The following is a 26258-nucleotide window of genomic DNA, read 5'->3' on the forward strand; positions in this document are numbered from 1 at the left end:
CCAGTCCTTTATCTGCTTTATTTGTCACAGACTAATGAGGGAACAGGCCATACCTGGCCATGAAACTGCTTATTAGCCCTCATTAATGAACCACCAAAAAAGGGGGATGGGTGTATAGGAATGGCTGTAATCCCTAAATGGTTAATGCCACATTGTTGTCAAATCCCTTGGCTAAATGCCAAAAACCTTATATGTACTGTGTAGAAAAATGTGAGCCAATTGTCCCAATACATACAAAACCTAACTGCATAATGAAGAAATATGCACATAATATTTACATGGCAAGTCACAAAAATAACATAACAGGAAGAAAAGGAAGAAAACATAACAGTGAAATATCCATCCATCCATTTTCTATACCCCTTGTGAAATATCCATTTTGTATGTATTTTATTTGTTTTATGGAACATTCAACAGTAGAAATGGTGTTTGCCTAACTTTAATCAATAGCCTTTTGTTTCCTAAACCTTACCTGGTTTACCTGGAGTCTGGACTTGAGCCATGGTTTCTGCTGAATAACTATAACTTTGGATACATGCAATCTGCATTCACAACCACCTCTCAGCTCAGGTGTGGCACATAAATGTATGTTTTTCATTCGATCAACTAAACATTGTGGACAGCTGTGGCTCAGGAGGGAGAGCAAGTCGCCCACTTTTCAGAAGGTTGGTGGTTTGATCACCAGCTCCTCTAGTCTGCATGTCGAATGTCCCTGACACTGAACCCAAAATTTCTCCCTGTGTGAAAGTTTGTGAATGGTTAGACCACTCTTTCGGATGAATAGCAGCCTCTGCCATCAGTGGGTGAATGTAATAGAGTAAAAATGCTTTGAGGGGTCAGTACAACTACAAAAGGACTATATAAGTAATCCTTTTTACCATTAAGCTTTGTCACTGAACATAATCCAGGCAGTGAGTACTCTTCCCTTATAAACACATTTTCTGTTGCAAATTAGTTGTCTGTCTTGTTTTATTTGTGGATAAATGAGAGCTTTGGTGATTGCAGATGGACACCTTTTGATCCTCACTGTGATGCGATTATTGCAATCATGATTTTTTTTTTCAGGCAACAACTTCTTTCCATTTGGAGTGGCCAGGTGTGTGTGTGTGTGTGTGTGTGTGTGTGTGTGTGTACTCATGCAGGGAGATGTAGATGAGAAAAACTCTAAGGACCTTTTTCCACTATTTATTCTTTTCTCTGCAAGAAGACCACATAACACACACACATATACTGTAAATGATCTTTCGAAAAGAGTACAGTTAAATCAGTGCCCCTTGGTACTATGGCACATGGCTGCAAAATCTCTGGGGTGCATGAGTCATGTGATACAAGGCGGCCTCGTATGCTGGGAATGGTGCTTTGCGGACACCCCATGAAACTAATATTAGTGGTCAAAATAACACTGAAATAGCAGCCTGATACAATAATACTGATATTAAGCAATACATATTGCAGGTTACAATATGATTCCTTTATCAAATAAAAAATAGGGCTGGCATTATTTCATTACACAATTCACCCTCTAGTGCAAAAATTCATGCAAATCATCAAAATCTCAAATAAAATAAAACAGTTCATGTCAGAGATATCAGGAACTGTTGATATCCAGCAGAAGAACTACGGACAAATCATTCACATGCTGTTGGCAGAATGTTTGTGAATGCTGCACTGCAGCAGAATAAAATTCAATATTATCACTAATACAAACAGCTCCAACTAATAGGCTACACTGTTTGCATCTACTTTCACTTGGTAATGAACTGCTTGAAATGCATAACATAACAAAAGTAGCAAATTTACCAGATTTAGGCTACTTAATCTGGTGTGGCTGCAAGGTTAACTCAGGGAATAATGTGCGAACCCTCCCAAGCGAGAATAAGCTTTTTCTGTTTTTCTGGCTCCCAGTCATTACATAAATACAGGAAATGCAGCACTGTGGGGTGGGGGATGAACAAATAGATGAGACACACACTTCTCTTTCTGCTTTTTCAGGTGGACAGCCATATCGCGAATGGCGGGGGTGAGATTTGGGGCATGCAGCTGAAATTGGTACACCCACACAGTATGAGCATGTTTTATTAGGGAAGGAATTAACGGCAGGCATAAGGGGGAGGCAGTGTTTTCATGAGGGCACTAATTTGTACAGGCTAAAGCGGTGGGCAAGAGTGGGGGAGCCGGGCTCCATTGTGCCTGCTGTTATCTGCCTGGGCCTGCTCATTAGCGTTGGCTAGCCTGTAGGTGTCTCAGTTAGTGTGTTTGTGTTTGTAAAAGTTTCTGCATTTGTGTGTGAGAACATTGGTTATGTGGGTGAGAGGCTCAGTATATTAGTGTGTGCCCACATACACCCTCACAGACACTGCCACATGAACATCCTAGCATATCAGCAGTCAAACAGAGCAGCATAGCATAAGGCAGCTTATTGCAACTTCAAAATAAGAAAACGTTTGAAATATTAACACAGTGTGACCATTTTGTGCACATTAGGATGAGGGCTTCTTTTTCCTATGGCAAACTGAGACCTTATCTATCGTCTTCACATGTAATTTCCTGTCTCCAAACAGATGTGTTTTCAACAAGGTGGGAGGAGGGACGCAGCTTATGTGTTTATGCCGATTAGCCGATTAGCCGGTGCGGTGCAGAGATGGTACAGATGATACACAGAGTGTAACTTCATGAGTTATGCTCTGACACTGACAGGATCTGCCAGGTTCTTTTGAGTGTCTTTGTAAGCACTGAACTTGTGAGTGTCTAAAGCCCAGTCTCCACTTGCTTTGTAGAATTTTTCTTGTTTGCATAGAAATGTATCGGAAATTCGAAACTCCCTCTGATACTTTAAGCTTACTATCTGAGGCCCTTTTCGTCATCTGGTTTTGCATGTAATCACACCTGCAAAACTCAACAGAACTGATTTGTTACCTACCGGTACATTGACATTATATTTGTAAAAATAGTGTCTACCTTAAACTGCTGGTAGGTTGCAGGCCAAAGTGATCATGGGATGGCGTATAAATAGCATTTTAAGCTTTTTGCATCTCATTTAATGTCACATGCCATGTCACATGTCACATTGCATTTTATAAGTTTTAAACATCCAGCAATAATGAAGTCAGGTGAGTTTGGTCATGTGACTTTCGTTGGCTTATTTACTTGATACACTACCATGTGGATTATTGCCTGCATGGCCTATTGTTCCATGGGCATAAACTAGCAGGAAAGGCTTGCAACATCAAGGTGAGTATGACAGTCCTGATGATTTATGAATGTTACATCGATTCTCTTCTCTTCTCATCTGCATTATCTGGACAGAGTCAGGATAGATGTACTGACTGTCAGTCCCCATCTTATAGTATTCTACAGATACCTACAATAAACTAATCTTTGAGTAGTGATTGAGTAATATGATAAATGAAAGATGATGTTGAGTAATCCATAAGGTAATAGTTGTAAATACAAGTAAAATCATCAAGTTACTTTATGAATATTATGATATTTGATATATATATATATATATTGATGGTTTTTTAATGAATCAGTCTATGACATAGATACTGTATGTAGTATTATAGTAATAATATACATGACTTAAAATGATTAAGTGTGAACTAATGTTCCAATTTTGTTAGATCCATTAGGCATATTAGCAATTTCTTTAAACTATTTATAAATAATATTGCTGATTTTATTACTGAGTGACAGGAGGAGGGTGGTTAAAAAATGATAATGTCATCTATAAATATATACATTATATATTAAAGATAGTACGTTTTTTTGAGCTAGCTCCACATCCACCATGCAATTATTTATAACTCATGTTGATCACCCAAAGATGAGCCGCATTGATTAATCTAGACATGCAGTTTTCAGCATCAGTCTATTGGTTTTCCCATGTAGTTTTTCATCTGTACCATGTAGTGTTGCGGTACAGTGCTGAGCCCTGCTGATGTTTTTGTGCTTAGATAATGAATAATGTTAATTCGGCTTCAAACGGTGTGTGGGTAGTCAACGTGGAAGCATGTGTGTTTTTGTTTGTGTTCAGTCAGGACTCTGTATTAAAGCCAGTCCGACAGCACAGTGAGGATCCCCTGTGCTTGTGTGTTCGAGGATACACACACGTAAAAGCTTGTCTGTATTTTAAGCACTCCGCAGTTTGTCTGCATTGTTTAAGTCACTTTTTTCTTTTTCCCCTTTTTAAAGATAAATGACACAAGGCTTGCAGTTTTATATCTTAACATCTATTTCCATTCCATATTCCATAACATCTATTTCCATCTGCCAATTAGTTTCTCAATTAATGTTTTTGTCTATAGAGGTCAGATAGTGAAAATTACACATAATCACATGCCAGAGCCTGGGATGGTTTCTAGGCAATTTTATTGATATAAATTAATATCGCAAATCACAAATTTTCCTTGTATTCTTAGACCTTCAATATAGCAAAGGAGAAAACGTGCACCAGGGGAGGGACCCCTTTTCTAAGATGGAGATCTCTGTTTCCATCTCTGTCAAGTGTCCTGGGAACCTGCATAATGTTTCTGAAACTGCACCATGGCTATAAATAAGCACAGTGATGGTGGTGGTAGTGGTCAACAAACAGAATCATAGTACTGACCTTGCCTTCATCACATTTCAAATACTTTTTAACCTGGAAATCATGCAGAATTTTAAACAAATGTGACAGGCAAACAGTGGCTGAGGCAGTCATGTTTTGCAGTTTGGAAAACAACAACAACAACAACAACAAGAGCAATACATCCTCTCTAACTAAAATGATAAGCTAATCCCATCACTTCAGTTTGAGGAGTTGCATTCCTATAAGTTAAACTTTGATTCATATCAGATCAATAACTTATAGGTCCAGTGTGTAGCAGGCAGAATTACAGTATAATACAGCCAGAAATTGTATGTTTACATTAGTGTATAATCACCTGAAAATAAGAATCATCATGTTTTCGTCATCTTAGAATGCAGCTTTTATTTCTACAGTTGGAGCAGGTCCCCTTCCATAAAGTCCACTATGTTGTGCTGACATGTCTCTGCAGTAGCCCAGAATGGACAGAGAGACTCTCTCTCGAGTGAGATGTGTTTCACTTTTTCAGTGCCCATTATAGGGGAAGGGGAGATCAGGGGTGTTCTGTTGGCAGAAATCTCCAACCACACTGCTAGATTCCCCGAAATACACAATAACCAAATTGTTATGATAAGAACATCTCAAATGTCAATATGAAAACAATATGATACTGTGAAAAGCGACACCCATAGAGATCTAGCAACATTGAATTAGTGACTAGCTGGCTAAAATAGTGGAACATTAGCAGCTTAATAGCCAGATATGTCAGCTAAAAAAAATTATATGTCAGCCTTCATAGTCTTCATAACTTGATTCCACTGCCTCCAGGTGGCCAAAGAAAAGAGAGGTTTAACCTTTTTAACTTATTAACTAACCATATTAACTACAGAAGATATTTTAATGTACCACATGTACATTTACTCAACATTATATGTGTTTAACTTACCTGCTATATTCCAGGGCACTATATGTGGTACTTGTTGTACTTTGGAACTGAGCTTATTATTTTTTCACCTTCTCCTGTGTTCAGCTGGGACAACATACATCTTTGGCAAAGGGGGAGGCCTCATTACTTTCAAGTGGCCAACCAATGAGAGACCAAGCACCAGGACGGACAGGCTGACCGTCGGCTTCAGCACCTCCCTGAAAGACGGCATCCTGGTCAGGATTGACAGTGCACATGGTCTGGGTGACTACCTTATGCTGCACATAGTAAGTTTGTACACAGATGCTGCAAGTTTTGTTTTCCATTGTTTTGTATTCTAACTACTACTCTCTTTACTGTGTGCACCAGATGTGTGCAACTGGCATGCTTCATAAGGGGGGGGGGGGGGGGGGGGGGGGGGGATTGAGTGAATGCAAGACAAAATCCAAACAAACCAGTGTTTATAATGAATAATGGTGATTTCTCATTTCAGCAACAAGGCAAAATTGGAGTGACATTCAACATTGGCACAGTGGATATCAGTGTGGAGGAGAGCAGTACCCCAGTGAATGATGGGAAGTATCATGTTGTCCGCTTCACCAGGAATGGTGGCAATGCTACGCTGCAGGTGGATAACTGGTCAATCAATGAACACTTCCCAACAGGTATGACTCTAATAACCAATCAAATCTAAAACTAATCACCTTTTCAACAGGCTGGCAATCATAATCTCAAATCTGACTGTATCAGACAACAATGAAACCTATTGCTACAAGATATGATAAGGCAATAGGACCACAACACTGTTATGAGACTGATGAAAGTCACTGGGCAGCATCTGCCTCCAATAGAAGAGCAGCACTATCAAATTCTCTGTCAGCTTCTTCTTTTATTCATACATTTTGTGTAACTAGTACTTTTAGGCTTTTAAACATTCTGCTTTAATAGAAGCACAAGCACGTGCTTTGTTAGCACACGATGAAGTGTATCTGTCGGTGTAGTATCTTAGTGTCTTATTGTCCTCTCAGTTGTGAAAGTGGTTTGAACTCCAAGCTACACAGACACAGAGATGACCTTATTCATACATTTAGCATTATCTAACACAGACATTTTCTGACAGTAGGGATTGGTATGTGTTTGTAAATGTGGGAGAAGAAAAGGGACAAAATTGTAATTGAAATGCCTGGGACAAGTCGCATACTTATTGGTAGCACCTTTTAGAGACAGCACAACCTGTGAGAAGACAACTGCTTTGTTTGCACAGCCCCTCCAACTGCTAGCTTTGCCTTAGAAGCCTGGAGTTTAGAGGCAAAATATAAGAGGACCCTCACTCAAAACTTTATTTCTCCAGAAAACCCAATCTTCTTTGTCAATTTGAGATGGGACTGATGGATAGCTCAGCTGCTCAGCTCAGGATAATCCAACTGCTGTGAGGCCTTGCTAAAAGCATATAAGACATTGTGAGAGAGCAACTGGGAAGCGCTGCTAAACAAAGTTAGGGAAGTTGTGGATATGACATGGGATTGAGCTTATTTGTTTTTATGGAGTGGGAGTGATAAAGAGGGAGGAATGAGAGAGAGAACATGAAGTGAAGGGGTAAACATAGATAGTAAAACCACAAGTGGCGAGGGGGGAATGACTGCAACACCCTGTACCCAACAGGACAGATGCAATTACTACTATCAGCCACAATCTTGACGCCATATAAAACCTTTGTTGAGTTGCTGCTCAGTTCAGAGGTCTGAGAAAGACAGATAAGCTGCTCGTGGAGACATTGCCATCTAATCCAATGTGATTAAATGACACTCTGGTTGGTTTAATGAAGTCATATTTTCATCATACTGACACAGCAAGGGCGTGTCCTTCCACCATGATGATGATCCTACAGTATTGTGGCAGTGACTGTGTGTCAACAAGAAGTCATTTGAAGTCTTTGAACAGTGAAAAACTAGTGAAAGGGTGAACCCCGCCTCTTGCCTGTAGTCAGCTGGGATAGGCTCCAGCCCCCCTGCCACCCTGACGGATAAGCGGTATAGAAAATGGATGGATGGATGGATATAATCTGCAATGAAATGTGTTTTCTTAGTCAGATGCTGTTTTATAAAAAACAAGCATCTGTTAGATATTATTGAAGAATGGGATTAATGATTCCAAATGACTCTTATAATTTACACAATATCTTTTGGAAAACATGGCTTCTCACATTGCTAATGTGTTGCTAATAGTCACAGTTTGGTTAAGTTTAGGCATCAAAAGTACCTGCTGAGGTTTAGGTAACAAACAACTCGGTTATAGTTAAGCACCAAATCTACCTCATAAGGCTTAGGAAAAGATCATGGTTTGAGTTAAAATAAGTATATTAGTCACATAAAAGTTAGGTTACGTACATGACGTAAGTGAAGCACGTTATGTAAATAAACAACAAAAAAAAAAAATCTCATCGTTGACTTTTGGTTTCGCATGAGACAGAAACAGCATTCTGTTTGTTTAAAGTCCTGTGTCTGTTTGAGTCTCCCTCTACATACTTAAGTGAATTTCTTCAACACTCCTTTTCTCCTGCCTGCCAGGAGAGGTCACCACTTAACAAGAAATATAAATATGGGTCATACTGCACCGCTTGCTCAGACAACGGATGAGGACATACTGCAGAGAGCATGAACAGAGGAAGAAGAAAAAATGAGTGTATACCAGTATCAACTGTTTAATTATGAAATGTTTATATGGGGACTTTTTCCTTGGAAAATACAGAGATTTAGTCCCAGCTGGAGACATTGGCTGGCAGCCAGAAGATTGAAAGCTACTGCCAGATGGGGTTAGAACAGACATTAGCCATCATTTGCCTATCCCTTACAAAAACTGGCAAGCAGGATGAAATCTACACCCATGCCCATCACAACAGATCCTCAGATACAGTGCCTCATTGTGATCTGTCCCAGATGCTGTAACTGTTTCCAGAAGTTACATTTTCTCATACTATGTATTTTGAACACCTTTTAGATGAGTCTGAGATGGGAGGATAGGATTCTTTCTGTTAAGAGGTGAAACAAAATTTGCTGTGGAAACTGTCAAGATATGTTGTCAAGGGTAAGTTCCCACTAAAGCAAGTGGCACTTGAATCTGCCCTTTGTGGCTCCAAAATGGTTGCAGAGACCATGTATTGCAGAGATCCAGGACCTGGCAGAAGCAGTTGATGGCATCCCCCAGTCAGACAGAATATGTTGTTCACAGATGCTGTGTAGGATACAGTACCCCCAGTCCCAGAATTTTCATATGGGGTCCTTGAACAACAGTGTCTATAGGTGCTTGGCATATATAGAACTTTGAAAGCCCTAAAGCCAACAGATCTCTTTCCATCAGCTTGTAGTACAGCAAATATTGGAACGTGTCCAGAGACTGGTGCAGTGGCAAGTGGGAGGGCCTCTCAACTTGTCAGATCTCTATGATCCTGTCCTTTTTCGAGTATCTTTCCTGCCCAAGGATAGGGAGAATCAACTAATGTGCTTTCTACTGTCCCCCTCACCTGGGATATTCTAGTTGTTCCCAGAGCTCTTTGTCTGCCTCCTTCTGAGCTCATCCCCAGTTTTGGCCTGCTGAGAGGCTTCAAAGTTGTGCCCCAGGTGCTACATGGACTTCTTAGATCCTTTTGCTCCTCAAACAGGATTGCTGTTTCATGGGGACTGAGTTAGGCAGGCCTTTGTCGAGTTTCTGGCCCATCGGATAGAACTTTTTTCAGGGTGTGTTCTCAAAAGTTATATGTAATGCAGATGGCTGGGCATCCCCCTTGTCTCTCGCTAGGTTTTATCAGTTAAATGCAGTGTCATACATGTGTCATCCTTTGTTCTCAGGGTTGTAGAAGATGCTAATCAGTTCATCATTTTTCCGGTTTGTTTTCAATTGTTGGCCTTCGTTGTAGTGACACGCATTGAGGCTCGTGGCTGGTGAGGCACTGACTCTTGCAAAGTCACATGCAGACATATAAACCCATTACAGTAGCTTAAATTCACCTTTCAGTTGGCAGCTTGCACATTGACTATTGGTTATGTTTCATATCTCATATCAGCATTCTTTACACACACAAGAACTGGAGAAGATCAGAGTTTCATATCAAGAGATCAATCGAAGGTATGAAACTGATGTCCTCACTGCCAGACAGCAAGCTGACACTACTCGACAGAGAAATCAAGGCACACTCAGAAAGCCTTTCAGAAGGTTGGAATGCAATCAACAAGCTGAAGGCTTAGAAGGAAGTCCTCTGTCAAAAGATAGCGGAGGAGAACGACAACCTGCAGCAGGAGGAGAGACTTTTTTAGAGAGCTGGAGGAGCTGAAGACTCAGCTCAAGGTCCACATCTCACTCAACCGTAAGATTTCCACTGAACTTGAGGCTCAGAGAAAGGACTACCTGCCTCCAAGAAATATGGCCATGTGAAGAGAAGCGTGAGGATGAGCCCTGCCCTGCACCTGCTGCGGACCCACCGAAAGAAGTTGAAGTTCCTGAGGAGCTGCCGAACAATCAACAGGCGTCCACCTCTGATGCACCAGACCTCGAACACGAGGCGGTGTCTGAGATTTCCAAGGAGACTCCCCAACCACACACACCTTCCATCTGGAAAAGAACACATCATTTTCTCGGCTTGACGAAACCATAAAATTGGAAAAATAAGATCTGTGACTGTCAAAAACACCATCATCTACAAACACTAAAATAAAACTGAACAGTGAAATTCTTTGTACCCTTTCCACAGTAGGTATTTTGACTCGTCATAACATGACAAGACAAAATGTCTGCAGTGAAAGTGGTTCTGTTTAATATCCTGATAATACAATAGGGTTTTCTTCGGTTTCCTCCCACAAATCCAAAATCTTTCAGAAAAATGGTTGAGAGATGGATTTTAAAAACACGCACACACACACACACACACACACACACACACGTATTATTTAAGGGAGCTTTTGCATTGTGATTGCTGCTGTGCCGACCCAGTGGTGTGACTGGAATGAGTGAGGAAACTTTAAAGCTGACATGATACAAACCTAGTTGTTGCGATGTTAGGAGTGGTGAAATGTTTACACATTGTTTGCTTTATATATTTAATAAAAACACGGTTATTGTAACAAAATATGTTTATTTTGTATGTTTTTCGTTCACAAACAGTAACATTAAGATGAAGACTTCACTGCATTCTTTGACATACTGCCTGTAATGTAGAACTGAGTGGCATACCGTACATCTGTGTGAGCTCTGAACATTGGCTGACAGATTTCGGTATCTTTGTGTAGGTGTCAATCTCAGGTCTATAAGTGCACATGCTGTCCAGTGAAATGCATATATGTTATATGGTCTCATGTCCTGTAATGCCTTTTTCAAAGGCCGGAAATTTTTAAGTGATAATCCACTCTAAATCTTGTCATACATGCAATACAGTACCGTAGTAAATATTATTTCTAAAACCCTTCAGTTAGTCAGATTTAATTACACCATCCGTCAGTTTATTGCTGTTTACACTAAATAAACTTCCTTCCCTGACAGAGTGTGTGTATGCCAAAGTGAACAGAAGAAATGTGAAAAGAAACCGCTGTAAATCTGACCTTGTTCAAATAAGCAAGATCCATTTTCACAAATGTAACATAATAACTGCAATATAAGCAACATTTGGCTCAAATACTATGCAATTTTTGAGTCAAAAATGCTCACACTAACAGATAAGCTGATGTTGTGTTAAACAACAGGTTCATTCTGTAATTGGTACATTAACAATCAAGAAGGAGCTGTTTGTTTTCCTCAGGGGATAACAGCTCCACCCATTCGTAGCAGCAGTAATGTTTGCCATGCTGCTCAGTCGTGAGCTAAGTGGCATGGGAACACACTCTGTATACAAAGTGAAGAGGAATAGTGGGGGGAATACATAGATGAACTGCTTTTTGTTGCTTGCTTTTGTATAAAAACTAAAAATAATGAGCTCTAGTTATGCGGCAACTAAAACAAGTTTAATACAATTGTAATCTTCAGATAAAATGATTTAAACATATTGTAAATGTTAAAAGCAAAGTGGTATTTGCTCTAGGTGAAATGATGTTGATGATCAGTAAATGTCTTTATAAATGTCTTTTTAAACTTTAAAGGGAACAGCGACATTGAACGCTATCAAATGGCCAATAAGAAAATTCCTTTCAAATACACCAGACCAGTAGAGGAGTGGCTACAGGAGAAAGGTAATATCAGTCGGACATGTTTCTATTCTCATGTGTGTTCATTATACTGATACAATGTTTCTATTTAAGGCCTAAATGAATTCAAAATGAATGTTTAAAAGCAAAATATTTTCTTTGATTTTTTTTGAGGTGATGCTTTCCACTTCTCACAAATGACCATTAAACCTGGTGTCACATGCATGAACATTAATGTAAACCAATGCATGCAGCTTTATTTGGAAATTCATGTGGGCTGAAATTGGTTGGTGTATAACTAACTAAGGAACTAAATAACTGTGAATAAATTAGCCAATAAACTGTAAAATAATTCAATATATGATAAAAAAGTAAGGAGTTGTAGTAATAAGCTGAGTAGAGAATGCCTTTATGTAGCCACTGGCATGGCTGTAGGCTATGATGATAATCTTTTATATGTGCAAGTGTAACAACCGGTGCAGAGTGGTATGTCTCACAGTAAACAGGACTGTATGGGCGCCTTAAAGCTTACCTGCATGTTGGTTCATTTATGTTTAAGAGCAAAAAATACAAAAAGACTGGGTGTTATGATTAATATGCTGAGTTTGCATCAAAATGCTTGAAACTGGTACATTTATTTAAACATTATTCCATTATTGGCTGCAAGTATTCAGTTTGCTCTTGTTGATAAAACCACCATATCAGCAGTACGGTGCGCCAGAAACAGCCATTTATTCTTAGTTCATTTTCCACCAAAATACCAACAACTCACTGCCTCATTTAAGAGCACCTTTAATCTGTTGGTGACTCTCTTCTTACATGTGCATCATGCATCAAATTATCACACACACGGAGGCAAAGAATTTCAAGACCAGTAAAAAATATGAAATTACTGAAGCACTGCTTGCACTGGTTGTTGCACCCCCACAAAAACAAGTTTCTACGTCTGATTGTAAATGACTAGTGCCTCTATAAAGGTATATTTTCTGTTCAAAACACCTTACATTTGGATGTCTCCTCTAGGACGGCAGCTAACAATTTTCAACACCCAAGCAACAATTGCAATTGGTGGTAGTGATCGCAGCCGGCCCTTTCAGGGTCAGCTCTCTGGCCTTTACTACAACGGCCTCAAGGTGTTGAACATGGCTGCTGAGGGCAACCCTAACATCAAGATTAATGGCAGTGTGAGGTTGGTAGGTGATGTGCCCAGTGTGGCAGGCTCAGCCAGGACCACAGCCATGCCCCCAGAGATGTCCACTACCTTCATCGAGACTACCACTATGATGTCCACCACTACCACACGGAAACACAGATCTTCTTCGACTGTACAGGTATGGATAGTCATCCATAATAACTATATACCTATAGGGGGTGGCACAACTGACAGAAGACATAATATTTATATATGCAACTGAAATAAACAATGAAGACATGCCAAGAAAGACGTACATAGAACATGTCAAACAAGTTAACGCTGTTCGTTTATTCAGTTAATTGTCATGTAGAAAATCCATAGTTTGAGTTCATTCTTGCAGAAAATGTCATTGAGAATTTATAGTGGCCTGCGACGTAATTAATGGCCCAACTGTGTGTGTAGTCTATAGTGTGTCATTATTGTGTGTCAAATGTCATCGACCATGAGTCAGTGGGAGACTGGAGGAAGATCAAGTACATTCACATCAGACACCAGAGCCAATATTTGAACAGAGGCAGAGGTTCCCATCTGTTCCCATATATGACCACCTGTTGTCCTGTGATCAAAGTTCCATAGTCTCCATGACAATTCAGCAAACTCACATCAAATATGAGGGAGAATGAAATGAAGTGAAAGCTCTGAAAATGAAGCAAACAACCTTGAGCTGAGGTCTTTTTGTTAAATACAACTGTTTCCGAGGTCGTAAATGAACTTTCATGCTCCCCTTCTAACTTGTTTTGTATATATTTCCCCTTGTCTTTGTGTGTCTTCTTTGTTTTTTGCTGGTGGCTCTCTGTGTTTGGTTATCTTTGCTGGCGGCCATGACGTCTGATGACCAACGTCCTGCCCATGAAGCATGCACCAGATGATATTGTGTCATCTGCAGAATGTTCGAGTGACGACGAAGACCTGGAGGAGTGTGAAACTAGCCATGCAGGTGGGCTAGGTTAGTTTGCTTTTGCTTGCTTTCTTCGTGCTTTCACTCATCTGCACCCGAGGATCAAGGTATCCTCAAAGCATCACACCCCCATGGTTAGACAAAGTGTAACTTCATAAAACAACCGATGTCAAAACAGTTCGCACAGAGAGCTACGCCACACATTACCCAATCCAAGGAAGGCTGGATTGTTAAATGCAAAGTTCAAATTCAAATTGAAATCATTTGAACTGCTACATCAGTCATACAGAAAGTTCATTTAGTATGTTGCTAGCTGACAGCAGTTACACAGAGGGTCATTATTGTCATGAGCTACACTTGCACATGGGGTTTTCCAAAGTGGTTAACATGGTCACCAATATACATGCATACAAATTTTGTCTGCTGAGAGGAATAATGAGGGTCAGTACATCATCACAAATGTGCAAAATTTGTATGATGGCGCACCATGTTCTCTACACTGATGCTACAAAATGTATCACGTTGTGTTTGAGTCCACTGCTCCTGCCATTCACTGCTCCACCGATTTTCATTTTGTAACAACACATTCTGTTCATTTTTTAACTTGTTTTCTGCTTAAATGCAGCGTGTTGTCTGGACTACAGTGATGTATTTTACGTTTTTTGGTTTTATTTGTGTATTCTCCATATTTAGAGGCTTCTAAAAGAGAACAGATATCATTGAATTTCTGTGTACAAGTTTTTTCCTTTTTTTGGGTCATTCTTTTGCTTTTAGGTGTTCTTGTTATTCTGTCTTTTTTGTATCGAAATATTTAAAATTCTAAAATGTTTTAGCATTGTGATAACTGAGACAATTAGTGTGAAAGAATTTGGGAATTTCCATATCTTAGCAACATTAATGTTTTTTTTTGGAAACAGCAAGCAGCCATACTGAGTAGTAGGATTTTCCCTCACCTTAGTGAGGTGAATAATAGTTAGGCATTTCACTTATAACATGTTCACAACATGTTTTAGTTCCTATAATATACCACACATCTTTTGAAAATAAAGTTTATTTGAGTGCTCTCATAAGTATATTAATACATAGTATCCACCCAGACAGAAAACACAATGCCTTTATATGCTGCTATTTGGTGTAAATGGGCAAGACAAGCTGTCCAATACCTGTAAAAAGAGTACAGTAAATCTACACACTTGTCTCCTCAGTCGCTTAAAGAACATTATTGCCATTATGGGTTTGTGTAGTGTTGGAGGCTTTTCAGTTGTTTCCAATAAAGGAGACTGTGTGCAGCATATGGGACAGAAACTTTTTCCAGAGCGCTCTAACTTTTTGAGCAGGCACTCCGAGCACTTCCAGTTAAAAATTTTTATCAGAAAGTTTGCAAGTGACTGTCACTCCTTTCAGTTCTAGATGAACAGAAATCGCAACAGTCATCATTTCCCGGAAAACATTGTCTGTGCTTATGGAGATTGTACCATTAACTTTATCGAGGCAACCCGGTCAAAATAATAAAAGTTGGTATTGTATGTTTCTGAAAATCAGGGATGATGTTGAAATTTTATAATTGAAACTTTTCTTTTTATAAATTTTCAGTGTTCTGTGTTATGTTGTGATAGCGCTGTGCATATGATCTGATCAGGTTTTGGCACAAAAACACACCTGGTCTTGTATTTTCCTTATGGCTTTGTAGACCCAGTCAAGGCTGGAGACTCCACAGATGTCTCCTTGAAAATGACCATTTATTTGCCACAAACACAGCCACCAAATGTCCCAGACTGTCACTTTAATGACCCAGTTTGTTGGTTTCTCGGCAGCCATCCAATCTCTTCACTTCCTAATGGAAAAGTCAGCTTATATACATGTGAGCTCTATATTATAAGATACAAATTGTGGATATTTTGATGAAATAACATGGTGGTTTGCGGAAATGTGCAGTGCTAACATTTTATTTTGGCAACTGGGATGCCAGTTAAAAAAAACAAAAACAAAACAGGTTCGTTGACTTTGGGTGGGTTGCACTTCCTTTATACCATAAGAAAAGAAGTATTTTAAAATTATGCCAAACATGAACTTAACTGGAATGTTTGTAGTGCTAACGGTAACATTCAGGTACATGATTGGTGAGGATTTGAGTGCTGTTCTGCTGACCATCAGTAGGTTTTCCCTAGTGAAGGTCATTCCCAAATTTTTTCAACAAGTATGTGAAAGGTTGTGGTGTAAATGGGTCTAAAGCTGTGCTGTGTAGCCTGAGATTCATGGGGATTTGTGAAGAAAGACAAAGACAGGGCCCCAGTCATCCAATCATGTGTTTACACAGAAATTCACAACATTCTAACCCTAACATCACTTTGACGTTGACAGCGGCATGCTTTGAGTTGAAATTTCCTTTGTGGCATCATTTTTGGAGTCAATGCTATTTCCTGTTTCGTTTTGTCTCTTCTAAATTTTGTTATCGAGACATCATTACCGCCTTATTCGCCAGTTATTCAGAAGCACATTATTGTATTTTGGCCTCATCATGTGTGGCATGACGTGTTGGTGGGTGATAACTGTTTCCTCATGTATTCTGGGGTACCATGCAGCTGTTAATGAAAACATCCATTTTTGTAAATCAAAAGGCAAAACAAATCTTTTATTATCATCAGCTTTTTTTGGACTTGAACAGCAAATGTTCAAATCAGCCCTTCTAATTTGGCCAGTCATCAAGTCACTTTTCTTCCCCTATGCTACATTTGAACATATTTGGGAGTAGATTACATAAAAAAGATTTCTTTTGCCACAGATTTTTTTCCATTTTCATTTTTCTGTTAAGTGACCCCTGAGCATTTCAGTGCATGTTTTTTGATTCATCCTGACTCCTTGCCCCCAGACTGAGAATAACTTGGTTGCAATGTCTGCATTTGTGTTTGTATTGGAAACCATTTTTGCGGTCGCAGCAACATTGAATGTTGTCTATTTTACCCCACACTGTCTTTACTTTGTCGGTGTGGCTGTTGACTGTCTGGTTTGTCTAGAGAAGTTATCAAGTGATTCTGTTCTCTGTTGTAAATCTGTCGTCTTCTCCTTTCCTTTCAATTAATTTCATAAGATGGCAATTAGGAAGCGTTCCAGAATAGTTGAACTACATTTGATAAGCAAGTTGTCAGTTAAAATATAGCACAAAATGAAAGTGGGCCAAATCAGCCATTTTTTTAAAAAATGAGTGTATAGAAGTTTGAGCTGGCTTAGGCTTTTTTCAGGCGCCAGGAAAATCATTTGCTTATTAAGAAAGATTGTTAAGACAGGCTCTCCACACTGGTGTTTTTATTTGTTCTTTAGAATGTAATTATTGTGAAACAATCAGAAAACAAGCTGCCAACTTTGTCTAACTGTGTATTTACAATCAGTAATTATATTTTGCCTTTCAGAATGCATAATATAAAAAAAACCTTAGGATGCATGTTGATAAAAGTAAAGAGATAAAATGAATCACATTGCTAAATATGCAATTTTATTGAAAGATATGTGTTCTGTTTGGTTAAAACTTTGGGTATCTTTTAGCGAAACCTTTTCAGAGAGGCAAAGAGCTTTCACTAAACCTGTATTTTCAAAAATTTAGTGAACATTGTTTGAGGAGTTATTCCATATATTTTCATGCCCTTTGGGCGACCCATAGTCTCCATTCATTTTCACTCGACTGTGTATAACAGATAAGATAAAATTTAGTCAGACAAGTGCCATCTTATGGAATTCCTATCCAATTATATTTTTATCTACATGGAAAAAAACTTGTGTTGCATTCACAAAATTTTGAATCATATGTCAAAAGACACTGGGGTTAAAGCTGGTATCCATAAGATTTATTTTTTTTGTCAATAAATGTCCATCCCTTTGCATGGTGGTGTTATTGGAAAACAACCAAACCACAACTGTGGTTTGAAATGGCCACTGTTAACACACTCTGTGTGTTTGTTTAAGTCTAAATGTGAGTCTGACTGCCAAGCAACCCAGGACAGCTGCAACTGTCACACCAGTTAACTGCTGATGGTACTACTGCGTAATGTTCCCCAAGTGCCCCGTTGTCACCCTGCACAGGTAAAACTATAGTGTGGCATCAGCACCTGAGGCATTGTGTATAACATGGTTGTATTTCCCGCATCAAATTCAACAACTTAAGTTCATTCAGTATCTAATTTCATTAGCTGGAAAAAGTTTTGCTGTGGTGGGTTCAGATAAACTGCAGCTTCCACGTCCAGCTGGTGTCTTTGGCGCACACCCCGCTGCACAGGGACAACAGGCACTGTGTTATGGATATCAGCTCTAAACTCGTCTTTTGACCCTTTATCATACTTGGATCTAGAATAAATTGCATTTCACATATAGCACATAACAAGATACTATTATTATATGTTTTTATATGTGTTTTTATTTCTTTTCTTCCCTCCCCTGCTATGAGTTACACTGGAGCTGTGTCCCAATTGCATACTACTCCACTTTTTTGTTATTTATTCATTTATTTATTTTGGGGAGGTGGGACTGGGGGGTCTGCAGTGCATTCACACTGTGAAAGTGACAAAATGTATCAGTTTGCATACTGAATTTATTTTCATGTTGACTGTGGTGATAATGGTTACTACTGTGTCACAATGCAACAGAAATAGAGGAGAATTGGCTGTAGCTTTTGCAGTTTGACTGAAGTCCATCTGCACATGTGTATCACATGTCGTTTCTTGCCAGTACAAACTGTTACATTAACTCAATTGATGATTCGTTCATAGTAAGGGATTGGGACACAGTGTTTGTCTCCTAATTTTCTAACATTGGTCAGTCTTACCTGCCCCCCAGTTTGCTGTGTTGTTTTTTTCTACTTTCCCTAAATGCAACTTACTTTAAGCATGCATCAACATCCTGCAGTACAACTAAAACAAAACCAAAAAAATAATCAAAAAATAACCCATTCTCAGCCAGTACCGTCTCTCTCTGATGTACACCCAGACTGCACGGCCGCTTCATGTTGAAAGACTAACATTACAGATAGAACTGTCATCAAGAAACACATGAGAGAGGAGCCCGTCCTCCAGTCGAGTGCCTCTCTCTGTCTGTTTTCTATTGTGTGCATCTGGTTGCAGTGTGTGCAAAATTTTAAATGGCTTTGTTCTTTCATCTTAACATTTTTCATTTGATAGTTTTGACTGGTCATATTTTTTGTATTTATCCAATTGATCACTGGCATTTTGGTTCTGATTATGCTTTTCGGCTTATTAAGTATGTTTGGTTTGTTTTTTTGTCAATCAGATAATATTTAGATCACAGTGTGAAATATTTTTTGATATAATTTGACTTTTTTGGATTTGGAACTACTTCAGTGACTAACTTGTGTGATTTAATTGCTATAGTGTGGATTCCTGACAAATACTGAATTGATACTGAATTGAAATGAAAAAAAACCAACAAATTAAACAAATATCAAATTTCAAACAGTTGCACAATCAACTTAACTTCAGGCATTTTGTAAATAAGCATGTCCAAGCACACAAATTAGTAGGTGCAGCAGTTCCAGATCTACTTCTCACATATCTTCCATTTTTTTAGATTTTTTAAATCTATTTTGGTAAAATACAAATTAATCTTTTGCTGAATAATATTTTGACTGTAAGACAAAAAACAAATGAATTGCATGGCTAAGAAGTTGCAGTTTAGGGTTTGTCAGACTTGTCAGTGTTAGAGTTCTTCTGTTCTTTTCTGTAGATGGGCATGTATATTGCTCATTGTTTGTATATCCCCATCCCTTCCTTACAGCCAAAAGCTCTAATGCCGCCCGACCGCTTCGTACTGCCTTTACATGGACATGGCAACTGACTTACACTGTCACCCTCATCACCCTCATTTCCTATGTAGTATGTTCATAGGTCCCACCCCTTCTTCACCTTCTCCCTTGTCTTTAGAGATATTAAAATATAAAGTCATCCATCCATTCAACACTAAAGAACAAATGACAATTTAAGCAAAAAAGTGATGAATAGATTTTAGATACTATTGAAGTCTATTGCAATGAAAAAAAAAATGTAGATACACATTTTTTTGTAAAAACAAATTATTTACCAGGAAAAAACAAAACATAAAAAAACAGAATTATGGTGTTTATTTTTTATGTTATGTGGTGTGGATGTATGTGTTGTTGCCTCCCTGTACCATCGTGTTACAAGATAGAACACAGTCTACAATGGATAAAAATGAACTTTAACGGTACCAAGTGGCTATCCTTACACATTCTTACACATTCTTACACAACTTTTCCTTTGTAAATTCTTTTTTTCATGCCTAAATCATGCGGGCAATTTGTTGATGTAAGTTGACAATATACAGTATGCATCACTTTTTGAACTCTTTTTCTTTTTAAAGATGCAGTTTGTAAACACTAACAACAACCAGTTATTCAATTGTATCTGAAAACATGTTACATGTGGCTTTTTTTTTTTTTTTTTAGCAATTTCAAAAACTTTTGACTAATAAGTGAAGAGATTATTCCTCCTTTCTAGCCTCCTGAGGCTTTTAGGTGTCTGTTCATTCTGCTAACCTCTTCACTGATGAACCCCAGTTACTTACTTAATGTAAGAAAACCTCCTTCCTTATATTTTAAATAAACTCAAAACACAAAACAACTCAAAACTTGTATGTACTCAATAGGATCAAATTATACACTTTGATGATTTAATGCCTGATGTTAATATTTTGAAACTAAATATAAATTGTCTCACTGCTCAGCATATGAACACAAAATGCTACATGTAACATGTGTAAGAATACTGACTTCATCAGAGACAACACGATCCTGTAAACATCTGTTTGAAGGAGCACTTCTCTGAAAGCTTGCAAACTGCATCTCTGATCAAGCTGTGAACAGCAGTAACTGAATGAGTCTTTGACTGAGTGCTTCACTGTTTGCAACTGTGGAATTAAAAAGCTTTTGTTCAATCTACAGAGTAGTGTGCTTGGGAATGTGCATGTTGGTATTTTTGAGTCAAGTAACAGTTTGCTTTGATCAATACTAGATTTAGAATGTGAGTCAAAGAGTCAGTGTGCACATTATGGTGGCACTGGATGTCAATGGCACTTTGGATGTTCATTCCAGTGATAAATACTTGAGATGGCATCATTAGTAAATCAAACTTTTTTTGGATTCCTAGCGTGAAAAGAATATTGCAGAAAAAAAACAGTTTGTAATTTATTGTTTCACACAATCTGCAAAGACTGAGGATGTACATACAGAGCAACATAATTACAGAATTATGCATGTGGTTATTTAAGTATTGCTGTTACTGAATTGCTGTAAGTCCAGCTCTGCCAAAGTTCACTGCATGAGACTTCACTTCAGCTGGTCCACAGTTTCAGAATCAGAATCAGAATTCCTTTATTTATCCCCAAGGGGAAATTCTTTTTCATACAGACATCGCACTTGCAGTTTTCCTGACCAAGAAAGAAAAACAAAATATAAAAATAGGATAAACAACAGATAAGTATAAATCTAAAAATACAGGTATTTACATGTGTAAAACCATATATACACTGTATATATAAAAGTATGTGTCAAGTATTTACTGACCATCAGCAGCTTTGCCAAAGGGACCACGCACGCTTTACAGTTGTTGGCTGATAAGAAGATATAGCTGTATTGTTTACATCAGTGTTACTAACTGCACCTTTCAATAAGTTAAGAACATACCCCTATCCATTGTGGCAAATTGTTCTTATTTTATCTTTTAAATTGCTTTGTTAGCTTGGGACCTTCCTTGCCTTTACGAAATCAAGCTCTTAAACAAACAAAGGATGAAAGTACATGACACCTTTCATTCAGCGCAGTATTTCACAAAGGATGAACATTCAGGTGACTCTGCTCTGCCATTGACATTCAATAAACACAAAGTCCAAGTTATAGTTAAACAGCTTTTTCTCGGCCACAGAGCTGCTCCCAGAAAAGAATGATTGTCACGTTTTCAGTAAAAAGTAATCCCATCAAGAAACAGTACAGTGAAGACCAGTGACAAAGCAATAGAGGAGAAAGATGCCATTAAATACCAAATGACGGCATAATCAAACTGTCATGTGACAAAACCTCTCTGCAATTCAATTAGATATCCAGATTCAAAAATTTTTGAAATTATATTTATACCAAATTCTAGAGCCGATTCTGAATTTAAAGCACACTTGGCTCGTACTCACTCTTAGGCCTTTTGAAATGTATGTCAAAATTGGAAATCTGCCAGTTTTTATTTATTATTTTTCTTTAATTGCTTCTCTCTTGATTTATACCTATTGTTGTGAATTTGGATTTACTTTTTGCATGTTTAGTTTTTCTGTCTGGCTGTATCTATTTTGATAACACACTGGTGCTGCTCTCTAACATTATTACCTGTTTGTCTCCAACCCCAGGAGCTGAGTTAGTCATCCCAGTACTTGAGGATCCATTAGCGCACCCCTCTGTAGCTCCTCGTGCACCCTTCATTCCCACTCCCTCAACCCACCACCCACTCCTCACCATTATTGAGACCACCAAAGAGTCCCTGTCCAAGGCCACTGAGGCGGGGGTACCTTGCTTGTCGGATCGAGGCAGCGATGATTGTGATGATGATGGCTTGGTGATATCGGGGTATGGCTCTGGGGAAGCGTTCAAGTCTAACCTGCCCCCTACTGATGATGAAGATTTTTACACGACCTTCTCCTTGGTAACAGATAAGACCTTGTCCACGTCAGGCTTTGAAGGTGGCTACAAAGCTCACGCACCCAAGACTTTTAGACCTAACAAACCTTCAATCTCCAGACGCGGTAGGGCTACCACTACCGCCATACCGCTAACCGCCGACCAGAGCCGCACCACCGCCACCTCTGCCTCCACCGCAACCCTCCACAATGCTCCAGCCAAAATGAATAACCGCGAGCTAAAACCCCAGCCCGACCTAGTGTTGCTTCCATTGCCCACATCCTTTGAGGTAGACAGCGACAAGCTGAGGGGCCCATTAATAACCTCCCCAATGTTCCGTAATATACCCACAGCACTCCCCACAGAGCCGGGCGTCAGGCGAGTTCCAGGGCCCTCGGAAGTGGTCCGTGAATCTAGCAGCACCACCGGGATGGTCATCGGAATAGTGGCAGCCGCTGCCCTGTGCATCCTCATCCTTCTGTATGCCATGTATAAGTACAGAAACAGGGATGAAGGCTCCTACCAGGTGGACGAGAGCAGGAACTACATAACCAACTCAGCTGTGCAGAGCAATGGAGCTGTCATGAAGGACAAACAGCAGAGCTTGAAAGGCAGCAACAAGAAACAGAAAAATAAGGATAAGGAGTATTATGTGTGACTGTGAGACTTTCGTGAACACGAGAGAGTGAAGAAAGAAAGCACTAAGAGAACATTTACTTATCAGTTTCCTTGTGAGGAGCTATGACAAATGATGGTATAATGTGGAACTTGAATAATCTTATACTGTGCTGAGTAGTTGAACTGATGATATGTACTGTAATATAAAGCACACTTACTATTGTAAGCATAATGACAAGGCTAAATAGCAACTTTAGAGACCTAACTCTTCTATCTGGTCAGACGTTATCAGTATAGAAATATTTCACAGCTACATCATTCTCCTAAGTGACTTTTAGAGCTATGTGATCCTTGGCATTGAACAAAAAAGTTTTTGTAAAATTGTTAATTACAAAAGGCTCATAATCTTATACATTTTCAGCATGTAAACAACATGTAGTGCTTAACAAGAGGGGGTCAGGCACGTCATTGTGAAACTAAAAAAGGACTCTTGTTGTATCAGAATATGACAAATTTTTATGGTTTATACATAATACAAGTGTGGTGTCTAACTTATTTTTGCTTTAAGCAAAACAAACAAAATGACAAAAAGAAAAGCAAGAAAAGAAAACTATTTCTGTGTATGAAATGAAACCAAGTGAGCAAATTGCCCTGGGCAAATCTCATAGAATCTGTTTGCTCTGGCACCTGACTCACCACAATTATTCTCATTGTCTGACAGACAGAGTGACTCTGTGGAAAGAAGTGGCTGTTTCTCTTGGTAAAAAGCAACTGATTGTAAAATGCATGCCATCCTACAGTACAGTAAAAGTCCGGTATACAGTGTTTAACTTGGACCATGTTCTCTTTAATGCCAAACAATTCTTCATCATCAGATCAGATATTAGCCCCTCTCTTCTTTTTCAAACCCCTCAAAAATGTTAACCATGTTAACCTTGGAAAAATCTCTTAAAGAAAAGGTGAAAAGGTCTATTATTGATGCACAGCCAGTGGTGGTTTTATCTTTTTGCAAAATTGTATGTTGGTTCATTGCCTATCGTTCTCTTTTTCTATGGAGGTGTCAGGAAATAAATGCAGTACTACAACACTGTTAACAAATGTGTATACAGAAATAAATCAAATGTTGAAAGTGTGAATTCTATCTGCTGTCACAGTCAACTGTGTCAAAAAACAAGAAATTTGTTTACATATTTTATTACATGCTAGCTGTTGTACTTTGTAGGTAGGAAATTGTACATATACCATGACAGTTGTAATTTTTAGTACCTCTATTGTACAGACTGAACATATGGTTTATCAGCGTATTTCATGACAAAAATCTATTAACTGTTAATTTACATGGAGAAAAACTTTAATCAGAATGTGAAGAATCATATTGATATTTCATAAAGAATAAAAATGTATTGTTAGCCTAGAGATCTAACCAGAGATGTTTCTAAAGTTGCATGAATATTTAACTACTTGCAGTTGTCCAACAAATACAAGGTGCCCTTCCTTCTGTATCATGGCTTTTTTTGTTCTGGGTTACTTCTCTTTTTGAAAGAGAATAAAGTCATAGTTATGACACAAACAGAAAGAGAAGGAGGTTATAATGGATGGGGGCTCATTGTTTAAAACAGCTAAAATTGTGTGTGTGTGTGTGTGTGTGTGTGTTTGAGGGGGGTGGGGGTGGGGGGTTGTTTGCAGGACTGGTCACCCCAAATCACTGTCTTGTCACCTTATCATTAGTTAACATTTACCACCTGTTTGTGTTTCCATTATGTGCCATTGTCATTTAAGAATGTGGAGGTGCACTTTTTCCTTTCCTGGAATTTTGTGTTATAATTGTTATTTTTCTCTTTTCATCAGTTTGATAACAAATAAAATTTTCTTTTTTTTTTTCTCCGAAATTATACTGTAGTCCTTGAATAAATCCAATTACGTAATTACTATTGGCAATACTTTAACTTTCTCAGCATATAATCTAGAATCTACCTAGTCAGCTTTAAAGGCCTTGAAAACTTACAAATATTTAGTCTTCCTCTCTATTAATGACAACAATTCAACTAAAATGCTTCATAAAGACTAGCTGTGGCCAACATGAGCAAACAACCTTGGAACTGTCCTCATACCAACATTTGAATGTTTCCAAATTCCAATTGACGCATGAAAGTACAAGTGATGAACATTTTCCAGACAGAAAACATTGCTCAGGTTTTTGGGGACTGTTAAAAATCCGTACACTGGTAAAAGTTAGTAAGTGTTCCTGTGTTCACATTTTGCCCAGACTGAACGATAAGGTCATAAGCTACACTGAGAATATCCATCTTTTACTTGTGTGAGAATGTAATGTACTTTGGCCAATCACTAAATAAAACTAAATCAAAGAACCAGACATCCATTTATCTTCTGATACTTTTCTAGATCCAGTTCTCATTGGCAACATGAAAACCTTTCATGTCCCCCCACAGGCGTCATTCTGGCTGCACTGTTGCCTCACTTGTATCATTTTGTTTCTTTATGAGCCAGACTTCCAATATGGTTTTGAATTGTTTAGATGACATGTTAGACATGTGTTTCACAGCCATTCTGCACATTTGCTGCTATTTGTTATCAGTGTGGTAACAAATACAAATGCACACTCTCTCTCTCTCTCTCTCTCTCTCACACACACACACACACACACACATACAATAAATCATTGCTATAGGCCCATTCTTGTTTTTTTTTTTCTGAAACTTGAGACGCATTTCACATCACATGATTAGGCTGCCTGCCCACAACATTCAACATGTGGTTTTATGCTGGATGGAAGTGGCTGTTCATGAAGCCGTGACCTTTAAATTTCAACACTGACAATAAAACCCGAACTGAAAAAGGAAAGGCTGATATCGAAGTAGATATATATATAAACTTTTTTGGTATTTTGTATTCTGAGGTGCCAATCTTCTTTTATTTTTTTATGTTTGTTTGTACTGTACAATTTTTTCATTTTTTTCAAATTTTTTCATTCTTTTGTTTCTTATTCAATTGTTTTTTTGTGTGTGTCTCACTGGTTTTCAAGTCCAACTTTCAGTCAACATTTTGGGGTGGAGATGAGGAGACAAGGGGATTGTGATTTACATATAATTTGCATACTAAGGAGAAAATGTCACATCTGGAACCAGATCACCAGATGTGACATACCCTCTGAGGCTTCTGACATGACCGACTATGGCAACAGTTTCCCAAA

General features: G+C 38.6%; 1 protein-coding gene across 2 annotated transcripts in view; it reads left to right on the forward strand.

Moving 5' to 3' along the window:
* nrxn3a (neurexin 3a) overlaps positions 1–24663 on the forward strand; it is a 163008-nt gene extending 138345 nt beyond the window's left edge. For both annotated transcript variants that reach the window (XM_046412322.1, XM_046412324.1), the window contains 6 exons: positions 5598–5779; positions 5986–6157; positions 11615–11704; positions 12683–12990; positions 13710–13800; positions 22783–24663. In XM_046412322.1, the coding sequence (XP_046268278.1) occupies positions 5598–5779; positions 5986–6157; positions 11615–11704; positions 12683–12990; positions 13710–13800; positions 22783–23087 (1148 nt within the window). In that variant the 3' untranslated portion in view covers positions 23088–24663. The remainder of the gene's footprint in view (positions 1–5597; positions 5780–5985; positions 6158–11614; positions 11705–12682; positions 12991–13709; positions 13801–22782) is intronic.
* Positions 24664–26258: the final 1595 nt, after the last annotated feature.

This window comes from Scatophagus argus, chromosome 15, assembly GCF_020382885.2.
Source record: "Scatophagus argus isolate fScaArg1 chromosome 15, fScaArg1.pri, whole genome shotgun sequence".
NCBI classification, from domain to species: Eukaryota; Metazoa; Chordata; class Actinopteri; family Scatophagidae; genus Scatophagus; species Scatophagus argus.